The following is an 18335-nucleotide window of genomic DNA, read 5'->3' as shown; positions in this document are numbered from 1 at the left end:
CGCAACGTTGTTTGTTTCAGACAAATTTTCCTGAGCGCAGAGCTAAAAAGTCACTCCTCTCTATTATTTTATTCATAATTTCACATAAACCTCTCTCTGCTCTCCTCTCTCTCTCTCTCTCTCTCTCTCTCTCTCTGATTTTACGCCCAATGGCATATGAAACCGCTGAGTGCTCCCCGGTCTAATCCCAATTCCCACACAGTCACACACCCGCTCTCTCCTCTTTCGCTTTCTCTTTCTACTTTCTACTTTCTACATAAGTGATTTTTTGTTAGGTTGAAGCAGCAGCTTTAGTTACAAGTGGAGTTGCATGCAATGCGTTTCTGATCACCCTTCAACGCTCCTTCTGCTCTCTTCTCTATCTTTTACCCCACTTCCTTCTTCTACTTCCTCATTCTCCAACTTTTCTCCTCCTCTTCTTCACATGCTCACTCCTGGTAATTAACGCTTCGTTGTTTCTTCTCCTTTTTCCAATATTGGGTGGGTGATTTTATTTTTCTATTTCATTTTCTTTTTGGGTTCTTGTTTGGGAGGTGAGACTTGAGAGAGCCAAAATTAATCTTTCCCACTTGACTTCGGTGTTTGGCTTAACGTGGGATATTCTGGCTTTGTTTCAGTTTTCTCCACCACCAAACGGAGGATGAATGCGATCCGCTATTAGAGAAGCGAAAGATTAGTGGCTGAAGAAGTTCGCGAAAACAATGGCACCGGTGACTAACTGGCTCTCTTTTTCGCTCTCTCCCATGGAAATGCTGCGGTGTTCAGAGTCTCAGATTATGCCCTATGAGAGCTCGTCTGCTGCTTCTCCGCATTACTATGTCGATAACTTCTATGCAAACGGTATACCCATTATTTATTTATTTAATCTGGAGACTTTAAGCTCTGTTTGGTTGCTGAGAAAATGTGAAGAACTCCAACCCAAATCTGTAGTAAGACTCCGCGCTTTGACTTGGTTTTAAGTCATTTATCAGCAATCAAATGGAGCATTAGTGTCCGACAGCCGGTCAGTTGGAGAAATGCCCCAGCTCACTCCTTATGTCCATCCGCTAATGACTAAAAATACCCAGAATTTTTTGGGCTTCTGTTTGGTTCCCTAGAAAAACGAGGAAAGCGAGTTTTGAAATTTATATTATCTATTGCATAGCAGCAAAGAAAGGGGGAACTCAACTAAGCTAGTTAAGCTGATTTTGTCTTTTCATTTAAACCAAATCACAACAGGAGATATTGTTTCAATATTTTTTTGCCCTAGTTTCTTAGCAATCAAACGGGTATATAGAGATTACATATCCAAGATAGCGCAACTCGAACTGAGTTACTGAGTTGACGCGTCTCTTTGCAGGGTGGACAAATCCTAAGCCTCAAGTTATGTACACAGAAGGAGACGACTATCAAGTAAAAGAGGCTGCTACACCAAGCATTACCAACTCGTCCATGCTCACAAGCTTCGTCGACCCTCAACTCCATCACCAACAGATTCCCAAGCTCGAGGACTTCCTTGGCGGCGACTCATCGTCCTTGGTCCGATATTCGGAAAGCCAAACAGAGACCCAAGATTCCTCCCTGACTCACATCTACGACCATGGTTCTGCTTACTTCAACGAACAACAAGATCTCAAAGCCATTGCGGCGACGGCAGGATTTCAAGCCTTTTCTACTAACTCGGGATCGGAAGTGGAAGACTCATCGTCCATTGGGAGAACCCAGCTCGCATCGAGCGATTTTCCAGGTCATTCGATTGAGTCAGGGAACGAGTTGGCCTTCTCGCATTGTCCTACAGGGGCATTGTCACTTGGGGTTACGACTACGACTACGACTACTCAGAGATCTGATCAGCAGGCTATTGTTTCAGCTGATTCTGATTGCTCTAAAAAGATTGCTGATACCTTTGGCCAAAGAACATCTATTTACAGGGGAGTTACCAGGTATGGATACCGTTTTTTCCTCTCTGGGTTACATCTGGCATTAGTCCAATCTTTTCCTTTGTTAGCACCCCTTTACTCCATTTTCGAATCCCAAAAGTGGATAATGGGGTTTTGAATCAAAATATGAGCCATTTTTATGGTCTTGAGTTTTGTGGATTGCCTTTCACATGAAAAAGGTGTTACAGTTGAGGGTGTAGGTGAGTTCTCTGGGTAGCATTTCTCACATGGAACAAGTGGTTTCGTAACAGCATTCACTGTTTCAAGTGTTTGGGTTCCTGGGAACTTGTTCATCAGTGTGTATAGGGAACAAACTAGTTTATTGCTTTCTGTATTGCTTTGCAGACACAGGTGGACGGGTAGATATGAAGCGCATCTGTGGGATAACAGCAGCAGAAGGGAGGGCCAGGCCAGGAAGGGGCGTCAAGGTCTTTCTCTCTCTCATATACTGTCCATTTATGTAAGAAAATCCGATGCTATATTGTATATATTAAGGAAAATACTGTAACAATGAAAAGAAATTTGCATGCACTGAGTGGAAGTAAAAAGACATTTAATGGGCTGTGGTGGTGGTAGTGGGCATTTCCATCTCATCAGTCTTTTATGATGATTGATTGACTGATGGTATATATAGGTACAATTGTACTTCTTTCACTGCACTTTCTCTGTCCCTCTGCTTCCCTTCTTTCATTGATTTGATCAGATGGGCCGCCATTTTGTTCATGTGGGTTTGCTTTGTTGGCTTCTCTTTCCATCCAACTTCATCGCTTTCCTCTCTCCCCTCTCCTATAAGTTGCCCGTATCATGTTTTCTGGCTGCGAGGATGACAGGACCACCGCCAAGATGTTACAGACATGGACGCGTCTGAACTCTGAACACTTGTTCTGAAAATTTATTAGATGGCTTTTACTTTTGCTTTTCTTTTTCCTGCAACACAGAGTCTAGGTTTGACCAACCCACCCACCCAATTGAAATTAAAAGCACCCACCATTTTCGCTGAAACGCATTTATTCATGCTGGTTGTATTATTCTAGTTTTACAAGTCATGTAAGGTGGGCTTATTATTATTATTATTTTTATCTTAATTCTTATTTTTAAAAAGTCCTTTCCGTATTCTGTGTGTGAATGGAGGGGAGGGCTTTATCCCATGGTTAGAACTTAGAGTCAACACCCTGCTTCCAGCGCTGGCTGCCAGCCCAGGGTGCCTGAGATGCGGCGGGGTTCCACCCCATAACCCATTGTTCATGTACTGACACCAGATGTTGGTGGGTACACCAGGAAAATGGGGGCGGGGGCATCTTTAGATGAAGTATGGAAAATTTATTAGAAAATTTTGTTGGGGAAAAAAGTTCAGTTTGTTTATTTGTACTTACAATTTGCTAATTGAGCCCCCATGGTTGCCGCGTCTTTTAGGGCTGTTTATAGAATAGCTGTATTTGTATCTTCTAAGGCAGTTTGAAGTCTCACTGGCCGCTCACATGTGAAAACTGGAAGCAACTCAGACATGCTTGAGAATGGGATTTTCCACTCTTTACTTTTCTCACTTTCTGAGAAAGGGAATAAACTATTTGCCGGGAGATGAATCTGACAAAAACCATGTGGCATATGGTTCTTTCTTGTTTGCTTGTGGGAAATAGTTTTCTAGCAGAAATATTTGACCATTCTGTAAGCTGATATTGGAATTCTTCTTCACTGTTGCATGAAACGTGGATTCTGGATTGTTGGTTGTTGCTGGATGTGTGAACACACATAATTAACAGTGTACTTGGGTAAGAAAATCCCGTTCGCTTCCTTTTGTTCTTTCTAACAAATCCTCTAATACTGGGTTGAACAGTATTACAGAGTATTAAATTAATTATGATGGACTTGTGTAAATTATCAGGTGGGTATGACAAGGAAGAAAAGGCAGCAAGGGCCTATGATTTAGCAGCTCTAAAGTACTGGGGTGCTTCTGCAACTACCAATTTCCCTGTAATATATATGCTCTTCTAAAACTCTCAATTCTGTGAACCACTTTTTGCTGCATGGAGAACTACTTACCCATTATGAGGACTTTGTTAACCAGGTAGTTGGCATTTCTTTCAGGTTTCAAATTATACCAAAGAATTGGAGGAGATGAAACATGTGACCAAGCAAGAATTCATCGCTTCACTGAGAAGGTATACCATAACCCACCTATCTGTAGTCTGTTGTATTTGTTATCTCATCCATAAATAAAAATTGAACTTTTATTTCTTCCAAAATTTTCAGGAAAAGTAGTGGCTTTTCAAGGGGAGCTTCCATTTACAGGGGTGTCACAAGGTGTGAACATTTCCATTCATTTGAAGCATACAACTTTCGGTGTTGAGTCCATTTTCGACATATTCTTTTCCATTAAGACTACATATTAGCTTGTTGTAAAGCGGGCAAGTATAATGATCTTGCAGGCATCATCAACAAGGTCGATGGCAAGCAAGGATAGGTCGAGTTGCTGGAAATAAAGACTTGTACCTGGGGACATTTGGTAAATATGCAATTTTAACTTTAGATAATGATAACGAGATTAACGACTAGACTGGCTCAAACCTGGTGAGCTTCAGAATGTCTATTCTGAAGTGTGGACTGATTTAAGTGAGGAAAAGTGTTTGAAGAGGAGAGGGTTGTAGGTCAATTCAAATTCTCCACAACTTCACCAGTTTGAGCCCGTCTGGTCACTGGACGTGCTATAATTAGGCTCATGTCTTAAAAGAGGGGTCTCAAAAAGAAGCATATTGTTCACATAATAATCCCTTGTAACTCGTGGTGTCAGCCACCGAAGAGGAAGCAGCAGAGGCATATGACATAGCAGCCATAAAGTTCAGGGGTGTGAATGCGGTGACCAATTTCGAGATGAACCGATATGATGTGGAAGCAATTGCAAATAGTGCTCTTCCCATTGGTGGAGCAGCAAAGCGGCTAAAGCTCTCGCTTGAATCAGATCAGAAGCCTTGTTTGAACCTGGACCAGCAAACTCAGTCCAGCGCCAGCAGCAGTGGCATCACTTTCGGCGCAATCCAACCAATTCCTGCAATCCCATGTGGAATTCCATTAGATACTGCAACGGCATTTTATCATCACAACCTCTTCAACCATCTTCACTCCAGTAACATGGGCGCCTCCAACTCCCCAGGCACGACCTCCTCCTCTATGGCAACCCCAATGGCTTTGCTGCCGCCTCCAGCTGAGTTTTTCATATGGCCTCACCAGTCCTACTGACCGCACAATTATGCTAACAATTAGCAAAAGCTCTTGTTTGTGCTTCCTACCCAGCTGACCCACATCTGACCCACCACCTCTTTCATGACTTTTAGCAGTTGTTGAAACATATGAGGTTTTGTTTGAGACAAGATGAAGTTCTAGTTATGCTAGGAAAACTAGGTTTTGTAAACTTCTCAATGGATGTTGAATGGGAGCCCTAATCTTTTTTTTTTAACAGCTGAATTTCTTTTTTAATTTTCTTCAATTTTGCACTCCGTTGGATCGTTGTTGCTGCCCTATCATATATGTATATATTTCCTTCCTTCCATCAACACATGAGAACCCATAGCAAAGCCAATGCGTTACATCCATTATCTTGTTGCATAATATGCAAAAATAGTGTGGACCAGAAATTTTGCATACAAGGAAAAGTGTATTACCATTACATCCAAACAATAACTGATGAGACCACTGGGATTATAACAACGTTGTAGGCACTTCCTAGTCAAGTCAAGCCCAGCCCAGCCCACTCTGAAGTTCAGGAAGGTGAGGCCAAGCGTTCCAAGGCCTGGCGGGCAGCATCTGAAGTGGGCTCGATCTTCAGGGCCTGGAGAAAGGCCTTCCTGGCCTCATCCTTCATCCCTTTGTGCTCATAACACTCACCCAACAAACAGAACGCCTTGCAGTTATCCTCGCTCAGCCTCACCGCCTCCACTAGGTCCGCTACCGCCGAGTCAACCCTCCGCCTCCGGTTTATAGCCACCCGCAACTCCGCCCTCTTAAACAGCGCGTCCCCTCGCTCTCGATCAGAGAGTGACTTCACTGCCGGCGGCGAGAGGGCGGCGTCGAGGGATCTGAGGGCAGAGGACTTGTGGCCCTGAAGATCCAAGGCCAAGGCTTTGAGGATCTGAGCGCCGGCGTCCTTGGGGTCCAGATTGAGGGCTTTGTTGGCTTCGGCGACTGCACTTTGGGCTAGGGTTAGGGAAGTAGCTCGCTTCTGGGCGGATCTGGCTCGAGCGAGTAGCTGAGCCCCTTGGAAGAAGTGACGGTTGGCTTGGACCGTAGCTCGGTTCTTGAGACGGAGCTTGGCTAGGGCTTGTTTGGGGAGCTTGTACATAGCAACGAATATAACTAGGGTTAGGATCAGAAGCCCCGCTTGTACAAGAACATCGGGAGCCATGCTTCCAAACAATCCCACAAACCCTTTCCGAGTATGATGATAGGACTAGAAGCAGCCAAGCAGGAGCAGGTAAATGGCTGTAAAAGGGCCTTTCGATGGACGAGGGCCCAACTCATTTGATCCAGTGCAACCGGACCCACCTAACTAGTGTTGTGGACCCTATTGTTGCAGCCCAGTTGCCAAATAGTTTGTGTGACAGCCAACACACTTAAGAAAACAACCTAGTTTTTAGCGACTCATGAACCCTAGCCCACTTCCACTCTAAATTTCACCTTCTGTCTATGCTTGTCACAAATTTTGAATATCTTTTCCTCTAGTTGTTTGATATGTCAAATGTTTTTTTTTTAAAAACATGGTATAATGCACAAATATTACAAATATTGCTAATAAAGGAAATTAGGGAATATGCCCCGACATTTATTTTTCCTTAATATCATGTTAAAATAGTGAACTTATAATGTTGTATCTAAATAAAGACTTTTGGGAATGAGACGTATAATGGAATTGGTTCGTGAAGCTAACATCTTTTCTTCAATTTCTTTTAGTCCCTAAATCTTCATTGTATACCCATCCTGAGTAGGTCAGTTTCTCACTTGACAATCACAAATATTTACAACCATGATGGATGACCGAGAAGCATAGCAAATAAACATAAAATTTCTAATCTGTATGCAATACAACTACACACCATCCGCATATGCTTCTTCTCTTATATGCTTGTGCATTGTTCATATGCTTCCTCGGCTAGTCTTCTCTACACAACAATACATCCCCTAGGAAAACCAATACAACTTTTTGGTTTTGGGATGCTAAGACTTAATTCTATCTTAACTGGTGTGGCATATATTGTAGGGCCACACCATTCTAAACTTTCACACTGATAACTGCACAAAAGCAGCAGCAACAACAATGGTGAAGAAGGTATGCACCAAGGGGTCATTCCAGAACCAGCTCCATATGGCGATTGAGATCCCTCAGATAGCTAGTAGGGGTATAGTCTGCCAAGTCAGAGTCATCTAAAATGAGGGCTCTCCCCACATTGGACTTCTGCTTTGGTTCTGGTGATTTGCCCTCTCCCCTCAGTAGCTGCACAACCTACACTCTCCAAAATTCACCTCTGCTATCAATCTTGTGCCATTACAATGGAGATTTTAATGAACTGCGGAATGGAGGGAGGAGATAAGAACTTCATACCCGGTTCATTTCTGGACGCATGGAGGATGAGTGATGAATGCACATTGAGGCTGTCAGCATGGCTCGCTTCATTTCTCCAAGATCATAGCAATCTCCCAACCGAGAATCTGCTAGTTCTTTAACATCATTTGCATCCAGCAGTGGCTTTGCCTGTACGCATAAAGGTGTGAACATGAACTCTGCAAATTAACATAACATGCAGAGATCAAATGCAAATTTTATGAGAGTTCACTTTAGTTTAACTATACCCAAATCACCAGGCTCTGTCGAGATGAATCAACTGCATGACGACCTGTTATGAGCTCTAATAATAAAACCCCAAATGCAAAAACATCGGTCTTTTCATCAACAATCCCATGCATAAAATACTCGGGGGCCAAATACCTGAAATCCAGTCCAAGATACAGAAGCCCCAAATATTAAGAACACATGAAAGTGGAAAAAAAAATGTACAAAACAGAGCATTGAAGCTGCACTGCAATTACCCGAATGTGCCTTCAATAGGGAAGACAACATGGTGAGCCCATTTGTCTGGAAGCCACTTCGCTAGTCCAAAATCAGAAATCTGCAAGGCATAAATGAAGTCACAAACTTGTGATTGTTCCAAACAAGAAACAATACATGAAAGTCAGAAATACCTGAGGTTGGTAATCTTGGGTGAGTAATATGTTAGAAGCTTTGATGTCTCTGTGAATTATGCGCCTGTGGCAGCCTTGGTGGAGATACTGCAATCCTTCTGCTACCCCTACAGCCACCTTAAACCTTATCTTCCATTCTAGACTTTCTGTTGTACCTGAAACACTCAATGTCTCCTTATCAGTAAAAGAAATATGTGATTAATGTCCATTACTAGAAAGTGAGAAAGCATTTTCCAACCAGAAGGTCCTGCTGCTTTATGGATAGTAGGAGGAGGCACCCTTACTGCTGCTGAGCAGCAAAAATTCATTTTCCAAGGGGTCTGTTGCATGTTTATAGTGACTAAAGCAGAGAAATCTCTAATAAAATCTAAAGAAGGAAATAAAAAATGTAATGAGAGATCCATCACCGTGGAGAACAGAAGCAAGGCTCCCTTGAGGAGAGAATTGGAGGACAAGGTGCAAACCACCATCAACACCAAACCCAATCAATCGAGCAGCATTTGGGTGGTCAATATGTGCAATAATTCCAAGCTCTGATAAGAAATCTCCGGTTCTCTCCTCATCTTCCTTCTCTTTCTTCATTAGCTTCTTGACTGCAACAAGTTGACCATCAGATAAGCACCCTCTGTATACTTCTGCATGTCCCCCTTTCCCAATCAAATTCTCTGTCGAAGTCAGATACATGCACTGGTAAGTCTACAACTTTGTATATTAATCCAAAAAAGATGCAAAAGATTTGGTTAAGCTTGAAATTTGAAGTTATTCAATCCAATATATACAAATTTTTTTCAAAACTCGCTGGTTTCACATTAACTATGACCATTATACATGTAGTTGATGAACTGCCACAGAAGTAACTTATCAACGATCATCCTTATAGTTCACTTGCAACCCATTGACCAGAAGTAGCAAGTGATTTGAAAATTGGTAACCACTCATTTTTAGTTGGTCCTTGTGGAATTCCACAGGGTGAACTAGTCAACTTGGACTTTGAGGACTCAAAAATAAATTCTGAAAAACACCAGAAAAAATTGCCCAAAATTCACCATTAATGTACTCTCCTGGAATCTGCTTACACTGGCATGTGCCAGACAATTATATAGATGGGAGAGGACACTTTTTGGGGGACATGTTCATCTCTATCATCAATTAACCAGCCCCACCCCACCCAACACAAACCAATTCAACCAAAGACACCTACACCCTTTGGGAAGTTAGATGTAAGAATCAAGTAAGCAGTGAAGTCCCCCTATCACTTTTCTAAATCCTAACCCTTCAATCCTGTGTCAAAACTTCCTCCTCTAAAGAAACGTTATTCATTTGGTATGGAATAGAGGCTGCTTTTGACTGCTTCCGTGAAGTTGATGTCCCCATCCATAGATGGGATGATTAATGGCATTAATAAAGGCATACAATGCCCCATCTATTCAAAGTCTTACCCCATGGATATAAATCAAACTTAGCAAATTGGAAATTGCCAACAGTATCTGTCGTCCAAGTCGACATGTTATAGGACTTATGCATCTGATGGGCCCTTTCATGGACTTTTCCACTGCAGCCAAGCAGCCAACAAAAATATTTACTTGGGACACCATAGACAAGTTTTGAATTACGAAGGTCAAGTGTATAAAGAATAGACTATCTTGCTAAACTGATTTGAGCTTTTGAATTTTGAAAATGTTGAGAATTATTTCATTATTAAATCCATTAAATAAATAAATAAATAAATAATTGAAAAAGAATCTGAAAAGGAGAACTAAAATTTAAGAACATGGCGGCTTCACCTTTTGGAAACTATTGTAAAAATAATAATTTTAGAAATTAGGAAACAATTATTTTAATCATAAAAGAAAGTTTATTTTGATTTGAAAAAATAAACTATTCTTTTCAAAATTCACTTGTATCCCCTTCCATACAGTCTTAAATCTATAAGATTGCAATACATATATATACTTGCTATAAAATGAAAAAGGGAGAAAGGGTTATCCTCACCGGAGCTAAAATTATCAGTAGCAGCGGCGAGCTCGGCGTAATCGAAGCTCCGCCATGATGGCTTTGGCACCGGCATACCTTCAACAGAAATTGGATCTTCAGCACTGCGAATTCGAGCCAATTTCCTTCGTAAACTTATCCTTGAGAGTTCGTGACCAGCCAGCGACGGGATCGTAGAGAATCTTCTGACTGACTTCTTCTTCAGAGCACCAAACAAACTCTTCCAGTGTGACCGATGGGTCTCGCGTACCAGCTCTTGATGAACTGTCGATTTGTCGTTGGAAGAAGAGCAACAACTGCTGCAGGTACTGTGATCAGAGTCCCCACCCAACACTGGGATCTCCAATACCCCTCTTGGGGAGTTCTGATCATCGCTGCTATCCTGTTTCTTTGAACCATCTTGTGGTCTTATTTCTGGTTTTTCTTTTGTTTCTCCAATTTCTTCAGTCCCAAAAAGAAAAAAAGAGAAAAAGGAAAAACAACCACACACAAAATCAGTTCGACCCGCTCTGTTTTTAGACTTAAGAAAGCTTACAAAAAGGAAAATAAGGAAAAATTCTAAATATTGGGTTTCATAATCATCATTGTCAAGACGTCAGAAAACAAAAATCCCAAGCAGCTACTGGGATCAATATAGGTGAATTTTTAAATTATTCCAAACCCAAACACTGCAAGCAGCAATATTCCAAATTTGTTGTGTGTCTCTTTTCCAAAATTTTCCTGGAAACCAAACAGGGGTTCAAGTTAACTCAAATTTGTATAAAAAAGAAATATAAACTGACCTTCCACAGGGATGAGTTGGGCTTCCTCCGAGTCCCCCATTTGGGAGGTTTTTAAATTGAACTCCCAGATAAGAGAATAAAAGCTACAAAATCAAACACAAAACATCTTCTGCGACCTTGCGAAGGAAAAGGAATCTCGAGAGATTGAAGGAGAAGAGACTGGAGGGAATGGGTATACTTAAAAATGGTATTTCTTCAGAGATGGATATTCTCAACGTAGCAGAGGAAGCGAAATTAAACCATCGCTGAGATGATTGGAATATATGCTATATTTATACACCTCCGTCAACATCCAACGCTACACCAATTACGCCCCTCCAATCTCAGCCGTCCATTTTGATTTCTCGATTACTGGCGTGACTAACGGTACTGTGTCAAGGCCTTTTAACCAACCAACCCATCGTTCTCCTCCTAAAAACCAAAATAAAAACTCCTATTTCATAAGGTCATTTTTGGAACTCCACAAAATTTTGAGTTCTGACTCTTCTGATAAACTGGTTTCTGAAAACAAAAACAAATGGCCTCGAACTTCTCCTCTGTCGCATTAAGTTGTACGTATATAGTTTATAAATTATATATATTTTAATATAATTAAAAGTTTAAAAAATAATATGAAAATTTCTTATTCACTTCCAAAATTTTAGAAAAACAATTAAAATGATTTTAAGGAAGTATTTGGAAAGTGTTTTTTAAAAAAAAAGGCTTCAAAAATTTTCAAATATTCTTTAAATATCACCCTTTTTTGGTTTTTCACTACTTTTTTTATCATTTCACTACCTTTTTTATCCTTTCACTCCCTTCAATTTTTTTGTGAAAATTTCTCACCAACAAATATCTCCATAAAATAATTTTGAATTTTTTTACAATTCCATCGAAATCATTACAAACTTATTGAGTGACATCAATTTCTAATTTTTTATGTATTAGCACGGTTTCTATTTTCATAATCATAAAAATAATTTTTTGACCTTTTTTTTACAATATAAATGTTTATATATATATATATATATATATATATATATATATATATATATATATATATTTGTAATAAAACCATTTGGTTTATTATAATATTTTGTTTTTTTAGTTAGTAATTTATTAATATTAAAAGCATATTTTTTTTTTAATTTTTATGACATATTGTTAAAAATATTTAATGGAATCATTTTTTCAAATTCTCCTTCATAGAAATGTTGTAGAAAAAAACACTTTTATTAGAAGAATAACTCGTTTGATAATAAATTTAATAAGTGTTTTTAATATTTTTAATACTTAAAAAATAAAAAATTTTAAAATATTATAAACACTTTTAAAAATCACTATCAAACACACTTGAACGACCAAATGAGAATATAGTAGCCTTTATTTCAAGAAGCATCTTTTCACATAATATTTCTTCAAATCTTATTAGAATAATTTCTTATTTTTTGCTTTAATTAAAATTGATCTTTATTTTTAAATATCAATATTGGTATTATAAAATGTTATTAATCATAAAACAATTTCTTACATAAATCAAAATATTGTTTTTATAATATACAAACATAGCTGTGGAAAAAAAAAAAAGGGGGCTCTTGATTTATCTCCAAATATACCTTATTAATCAAATTCACATCTTATAATTTTTTTTCCTTGTGAATTAAAATATTTATAAGATTTTTTTAATGACTTTCTTTATTTGATAATAAAGTTTATTTTTTCAAAATAATCAAAAAAATATATTAAATATTCTATATAATATTCTTCTATAAAAGAAACCATTACCAAATATGAATTCGATATTGGGTGATAGGGTGGTCTTTTAATTCCTTGAAAAAAATCTTTGTTTCAAATTTCAAATACGTAATGTATTTTGCTTTTCCTTCTCTCGTCTCGTTTATTACGTGTGGATTGGTGATCATATTAAATAATTTTCACATGGTAGAAGAAAACCAATCACTCTTGAGATTAATATATCTCAACCACAAAGCATGGGACTCATCACCAATAAAAACATTATTATTACTTGGCTTTAGCTGAGCTGGATATCATTAATTACTGTAACATGTATATTATCGGCTAGGTAACCGATGAAGAGGGTAATTACCAATTCTAGTATGACTGATCTTTCAACAGACTATGACCCATATGCTGCAACTTGACATTCCGTGGCATCTCAAGCCGAGTAGCTCCTGTGAATGCGGTGAAGTGGCCAACTCCTATGTCCTAATGCTGCCATGCCCCCATTGACTAGACACGCTACGGCACGTTTACCAAAAAGCTACAAGGTGGGGGTTTCTTGTATGTGGATTTTTCGTGGGGGAGAGACTGAAAACGAATTTAAGAAAAGCGATTGATGATTGGGCGATGACAGGATGGCACTGACCGCTAACTTTACTACACTCATCTACTCGGTGAACCTCAGCACATGGAGGCTTCACCAATTTTGCTAGGCCACGCAATGAACCCAGAATCAAAGTTCTAATCTCACGCAATGAAATTGAAATTCATTAGATATTTTTTTGTGGATGAGAGGGGGTATTGACTATTGAGTTAGTTAATCTTCGGTCAGCAAAAAAATGGGAGGAATATAATAAAAGGACTGAAAATGGAAGTGGGGAGGAGAAGATTATCTATTAGGTGGGTGAACCAAACCAGTTAAAGTGACATAAAGTATTTTTTTAAAGACCCACGATCCCAAAAGCTAAACCCACCAACCTCACCCAAGTCACGTCAGTTAGAGAAGTATGTTTAACTGTAACTCTGTGACGTACCCAGTCAAAAATGATGAAGACATTTCAATGGGTTTCTGAGGCTTTCTTGACGGAATCAACGGCCTAATGCAACAGTTTCATTTTCTAATGTTAAGTTAAGGGGCACCCCTTATCTTCTTGAGATGACCAAAAGTGAAATGGACCTTTTAACAAAACAGGATTATGTAATCCAGAGAGAGACTAGTACAATCTAGGTCGGAGCTGGATTTGGTGCTCCCAATTTAAGGTGGGGCACCAACCGAAAAGTGGGTTAGATGGAGAAAGTCCTAAAAAAATGTCGATGGATCAGTTGTCTCACCACCTGATTGATTTTCCAGGAATACAATATTGCAACATGGTTAAGGCTGATTCCAAACCTTGGTGCAGGAATCGTCCTTGAGAATCTAATTTGAAGCCTACCTACCTAATTTTTGTGGCAATCAAAGTTGACATTCAATGCAAATATGCCATGGAAGGTCATACCATGTGGCTCCACTAGTATTGAGATTTTCCTCCTCTTCATTCTCATGTTAAAATCTAGAGATGTAAATAAGGTTAATTTGACTGGTTTTAAGTAAAAAAATGAATTAAATCGATATAATCGGTTTATATGTGATAAAAATTAAATAAAATTAAGGTGGTATTTGTTTTTTTGTTTCATTCTAAATAGAAACTTAATGTGTAATAATGTTTTGTAGTATTTTATTTATATTAAGTATTAAAAAGTAAAGAAAAATCAATATGTTATTTTTTTTCTATTTAGAGTTAAATATTTTGACTTTTTATATTTAATAAAAAGTTTATAATAAGTTATAAAAAAACAAAAAAATAAACAATCTAAAATCTGAAAATAAATTACTTTCAGCAAAAAAACCAAAAAAACAAACACCTTCTAAGTCTTGTAAAGCCAATTTGATTTCATTTTCATAAATCGATTTTGACTTAATGTTTTTACTCGGTGTTTGTAGTACCACTTTGTCCTACTTACAATATATAATATTTGATTATTTCTATTATTGCTTGTAAAATGCCAAAATAGATGCAAAATTATTGAAAACATTAATAATATTATATATATATATATATATATATATATATATATATATATATATATATATATATATATATATATAAAGATAAAACATATTTTGCTTTGTTTTCATAAAATAATTTTCAAAACCTAGATTGTAGGAAAAAACACACAAGTAACAATCTTTGAAAATTTTCATTTAGAAGTTTGTATGATAAGATAAATTCAATAGTTTTTGTAAAGAAAAAAAGAAGGTTGTTCTAAATTTGTTTAATTATATAAAACAAATAGTTTTGAAAATAATGGAAACAGAAAATTTGTTTAATTATTTCCCATAATTAGTTTCAATTTTTAATATTTTTGTTATTTTTAATTTGGTTAAATTGTAACACCTGTAAAATTAGATGCATTTTTGTATAAATCTAAATTAAAATTAATTTTTAATCATATTTAATTTCTTCAAATTTGTTATTAACATACATTATAAATCTTTTTTTTTCTTGCTTTTTGGGATTGAAGACATGAAAATATGAATTTATTGTTCTTCAAAAATAACATGTTTTATTGAAGCACTTTGCCATAATAACACAAAATAAATGAATATTTAAAAATGTTTTTTTTTTTTTTTTTTTGGAGAAAAGAAGTTGCTTATAAAGATGGAACCAAAAGTATCGTGAATTTGCTCTCTCTTATTCTTCTATATTCAAATTTTCTTAATAGTAATCATTGATAATTATAAGCCCAATGCCTACCCCAGTCAAAATTACTATCTCTAACAGAGTTATAACAATACCTCATAATTTTTTTAGTAATAATAATAATAATAATAATTACTTCATATTGTTTTTTAGAAAAATAATAGAAAAGAATAAAACAATGGCTATGAAACCAACAATTAATAATAATGATAGAAAGGAAAATTACTATGATTAAAAATAATTACTTCATAATTTTTTTAGCAAAAAATTAGAAAAAAATTATCGTTGTTCTTATTATTATTATTATTAATATTATTATAAATAGCCACAAGGTTACATCAAAGGATACTTCCATATCAACAACTCAATCCAAGTCTTATGACATATAACTCAAATAAAAGTCATGATAATGGGAGTTTATGATATTATCATTATCAAAAGTACTAACGGACTTTTCCTTATCTTTATTGTATACGTCTTCATTTTTTTTTTTTTGGGGGGTTTATTTATTTTTTATTAATTTTGCATTTTTCTTATGTGTTCATGTTTTCAATTTCTTTGTTTTACTTGAATTTTAACTATTTTACCATCATTAAAAAACTTCATATTTTGAAAAATAATAGTTCTTTTTATATGCTCGATATGTAGCCTTAGTTAACAAAGGTTATGTGTTGATCCTCATTATTAGCTTGTACGAGAATACAAACTCAATCGCTAAAGTAGTCATGACCCAATGGTACCATCCGATAGTCCTCTCTTATTTGAAAAATCACGTATTTTTAGAAGTCTCACAAATTAAATATCTTTGTTCAAATTTTGTACATTGTAAACTGTTAATATGAATTATATATATCGCAAAGTTCTCATATTTAATTCTTTGAAAATAATTATTTTGTATGATAACACCCTTTAATATGCTTTAATTTAAGAAAGTTATCGTTAATATTTTATTGCTTGTTTGGCCTTGAAGCCTTCATTAAGGCATTTAGTTCAAATTCGGATTCTCAATTATATTTTGATTATAACTTCAATAACATCACTTAATCATTTGAAAATTATTAAATTTCTATCCTTGAAAATTTGCTTTAATATTATAAGTTCGAAAATGACAATAGTCCATTAACTAAGCTTTGCATCAAAGTTTATTACTCTAAAATTGATATCCTTTTTCTACTTCAAGTTTACAAGTTTCTTAATTAAGAATGGTTTATTGTTGATAGTAAGATTGTAAATAGGCCTTTTTTATTTTTTAATTATTGATTATAAGACTATAAGATTTATATAAGTTTGAATTTGACTTGAGATTAACTTATTTTTAGCTCATTTCGTTTTCAACTAATTAGATAAATAAGTCAATCTTGAATAATAAGTTAAGCTTGTTTGAAATACCAATTGAGTTTGGTATTGACAAATTATGTTTGAAAAACTTATGAATACATGGAATTTAATCAAGATAGGGTCTGAGTTTTATTAAATACCAATTACTCTAAATTTGACTTCTTACACTTAAGATGAATCAATTCATTTATTAACTTATTAAGTACTTTAATTTTTGCATAAGTATTTAATCTCGAAATCATGAACCAAGAAAAGAAATTGATAAAAGATAAATTGTGATACAAGTAAACCTTGATAAACCAATGTACCATAAATTAATAACTTTGTTTAAATAATAAAATTTTCTTGTGCTAATTCAACCAAGTGCATTGAATTAATAACCTCATTAAATATATAAGATAATAATGTTTTTATAAATCATTAAAGGCTCAGGAAAATATTGATTAATAATTAGTGAAGTATATATGTAGAACTTCACAAGATAATGTTAAATAACCTTTTATAACTTATATTTTTTTTTTTTCAATTCACCCATTCTCAAAATCATCACATATTTAAAGTGTTTTTATTTATTTTTTATTTTTTTATATTTTTTTTAAGGGTATTAAGTTTTGACATCATATCTTTTCTTTTTATGAGTATTTCTATCTTTTATTATTACTCATCCATTGTTTTAGATTTATAAGTCATATAAGTACGAGTATTATATGGTAAAAACCAAATACCCTTTATAAATTAATAAATATTCATTTATCAATAAATCAATAACCTTGCTAAAATAATAATTTCTTTTAGGTAATATTTGTTATTTAACTATTTTTGGAAAGTAATTTGCTTTCAAATTTTAAATTGTTTATTTTTATTTTTTTAACTTTTTATTGACTTATTTCTTAATTTTTTTGATCGGATAAAAAAAATAAAAAATATTTTACTTTTTATAAATGCTAAGAGTAACATATTGATTTTTCCTTATTTCTTAATACTTAAAAATAAATAAAAAAAATAAAAAATAATTTAATATTTAACACTATTAAGCACTATTTACTTATAAATTCTATTTAAAATTAAGTAAAAAAAAAAACAAATATCGTCTATCTAAAAGTATTATTTTATAGGAGGTTTACTATAATGGTTTAGTAGAATTTTTTTTTTCTTTTAATTTAAAGAATGAAAAATTTAAGTATATTTGAGAATCCTATTAGTTGCTCAACCTAATATTTGAGCCCAATCACTCTTAATCATCTTTTTAGACACGGATGCATTTTAGATTGTCTGGGCCTAGCCCAAGCCCAAAAAGCCAAGTTTCGACTCAGTTTTCCAGTGAAAGAAAGGCATTCGGCTGAGCCCTCTTTTCGAAATTTAAGGCTTTTAGGCTTCGGTTTTGGACCCAATCTTTGGGCCTCATCCATTTCAATTTCAATTTTAATAATATTTAATAAATTTTAAAATTAAATTATAACTATCACTTATAGTTATAATAATGTGAACAAGATGTTATAGTATAGAATCTATAATTTTTTTTAAATAAATAATTTTGATTAAAGAACTTAAATTTGTGCTTAAAAAAGAATTAAACAAATATAAATAAAATATATTATAAAATAATATTAATATAT

The 18335-nt window shown here is 35.3% G+C and overlaps 3 protein-coding genes across 4 annotated transcripts; 1 reads left to right on the top strand and 2 right to left on the bottom strand.

Annotated features, from left to right (window-relative positions):
* Positions 1-120: 120 nt before the first annotated feature.
* LOC117917882 (AP2-like ethylene-responsive transcription factor AIL6) lies at positions 121-5372 on the top strand. 2 transcript variants are annotated; one of them, XM_034834336.1, is made up of 10 exons: positions 121-437; positions 618-840; positions 1340-1922; positions 2265-2347; positions 3680-3688; positions 3802-3890; positions 4005-4078; positions 4170-4220; positions 4346-4422; positions 4708-5372. In XM_034834336.1, the coding sequence occupies exons 2-10, from the start codon at positions 702-704 to the stop codon at positions 5151-5153; spliced, it is 1551 nt and encodes a 516-aa protein (XP_034690227.1). In that variant the 5' UTR covers positions 121-437; positions 618-701; the 3' UTR covers positions 5154-5372. The 2 variants fall into 2 exon arrangements, with proteins under 2 accessions (XP_034690227.1, XP_034690228.1); XM_034834337.1 differs by having other exon boundaries at positions 121-480.
* Positions 5373-5481: 109 nt separating this feature from the next.
* Positions 5482-6681, bottom strand: LOC117917884. The gene has a single exon (XM_034834339.1). The coding sequence runs from the start codon at positions 6313-6315 to the stop codon at positions 5674-5676; it is 642 nt and encodes a 213-aa protein (XP_034690230.1). The 5' UTR covers positions 6316-6681; the 3' UTR covers positions 5482-5673.
* Positions 6682-6819: 138 nt separating this feature from the next.
* On the bottom strand, positions 6820-11169 carry LOC117917883 (receptor-like cytosolic serine/threonine-protein kinase RBK1). Its single transcript, XM_034834338.1, has 8 exons — positions 10922-11169; positions 10140-10580; positions 8555-8812; positions 8148-8302; positions 7995-8074; positions 7758-7893; positions 7510-7659; positions 6820-7410 (listed from the first exon to the last, which is right to left on the bottom strand). The coding sequence occupies exons 1-8, from the start codon at positions 10959-10961 to the stop codon at positions 7252-7254; spliced, it is 1419 nt and encodes a 472-aa protein (XP_034690229.1). The 5' UTR covers positions 10962-11169; the 3' UTR covers positions 6820-7251.
* Positions 11170-18335: the final 7166 nt, after the last annotated feature.

Source organism: Vitis riparia, chromosome 7 (assembly GCF_004353265.1).
Source record: "Vitis riparia cultivar Riparia Gloire de Montpellier isolate 1030 chromosome 7, EGFV_Vit.rip_1.0, whole genome shotgun sequence".
NCBI classification, from domain to species: domain Eukaryota; kingdom Viridiplantae; phylum Streptophyta; class Magnoliopsida; order Vitales; family Vitaceae; genus Vitis; species Vitis riparia.
Note: the sequence above shows the minus strand (reverse complement) of the source record. Positions and strands in the feature narration are given on the sequence as shown.

Coding starts and splice junctions, on each gene's coding strand:
- LOC117917884 (XM_034834339.1), bottom strand. CDS start 6,315: ATGGCTCCCGATGTTCTTGTACAAGCGGGGCTTCTGATCCTAACCCTA.
- LOC117917883 (XM_034834338.1), bottom strand. CDS start 10,961: ATGGGGGACTCGGAGGAAGCCCAACTCATCCCTGTGGAAG. Junction 8,075..8,147: donor CCCAAGATTACCAACCTCAG/GTATTTCTGACT, acceptor TATGCCTTGCAG/ATTTCTGATTTTGGACTAGC. Junction 7,894..7,994: donor CCTATTGAAGGCACATTCGG/GTAATTGCAGTG, acceptor ACTGGATTTCAG/GTATTTGGCCCCCGAGTATT.
- LOC117917882 (XM_034834336.1), top strand. CDS start 702: ATGGCACCGGTGACTAACTGGCTCTCTTTTTCGCTCTCTCCCATGGAA. Junction 841..1,339: donor CGATAACTTCTATGCAAACG/GTATACCCATTA, acceptor GTCTCTTTGCAG/GGTGGACAAATCCTAAGCCT. Junction 4,221..4,345: donor ATTTACAGGGGTGTCACAAG/GTGTGAACATTT, acceptor ATGATCTTGCAG/GCATCATCAACAAGGTCGAT.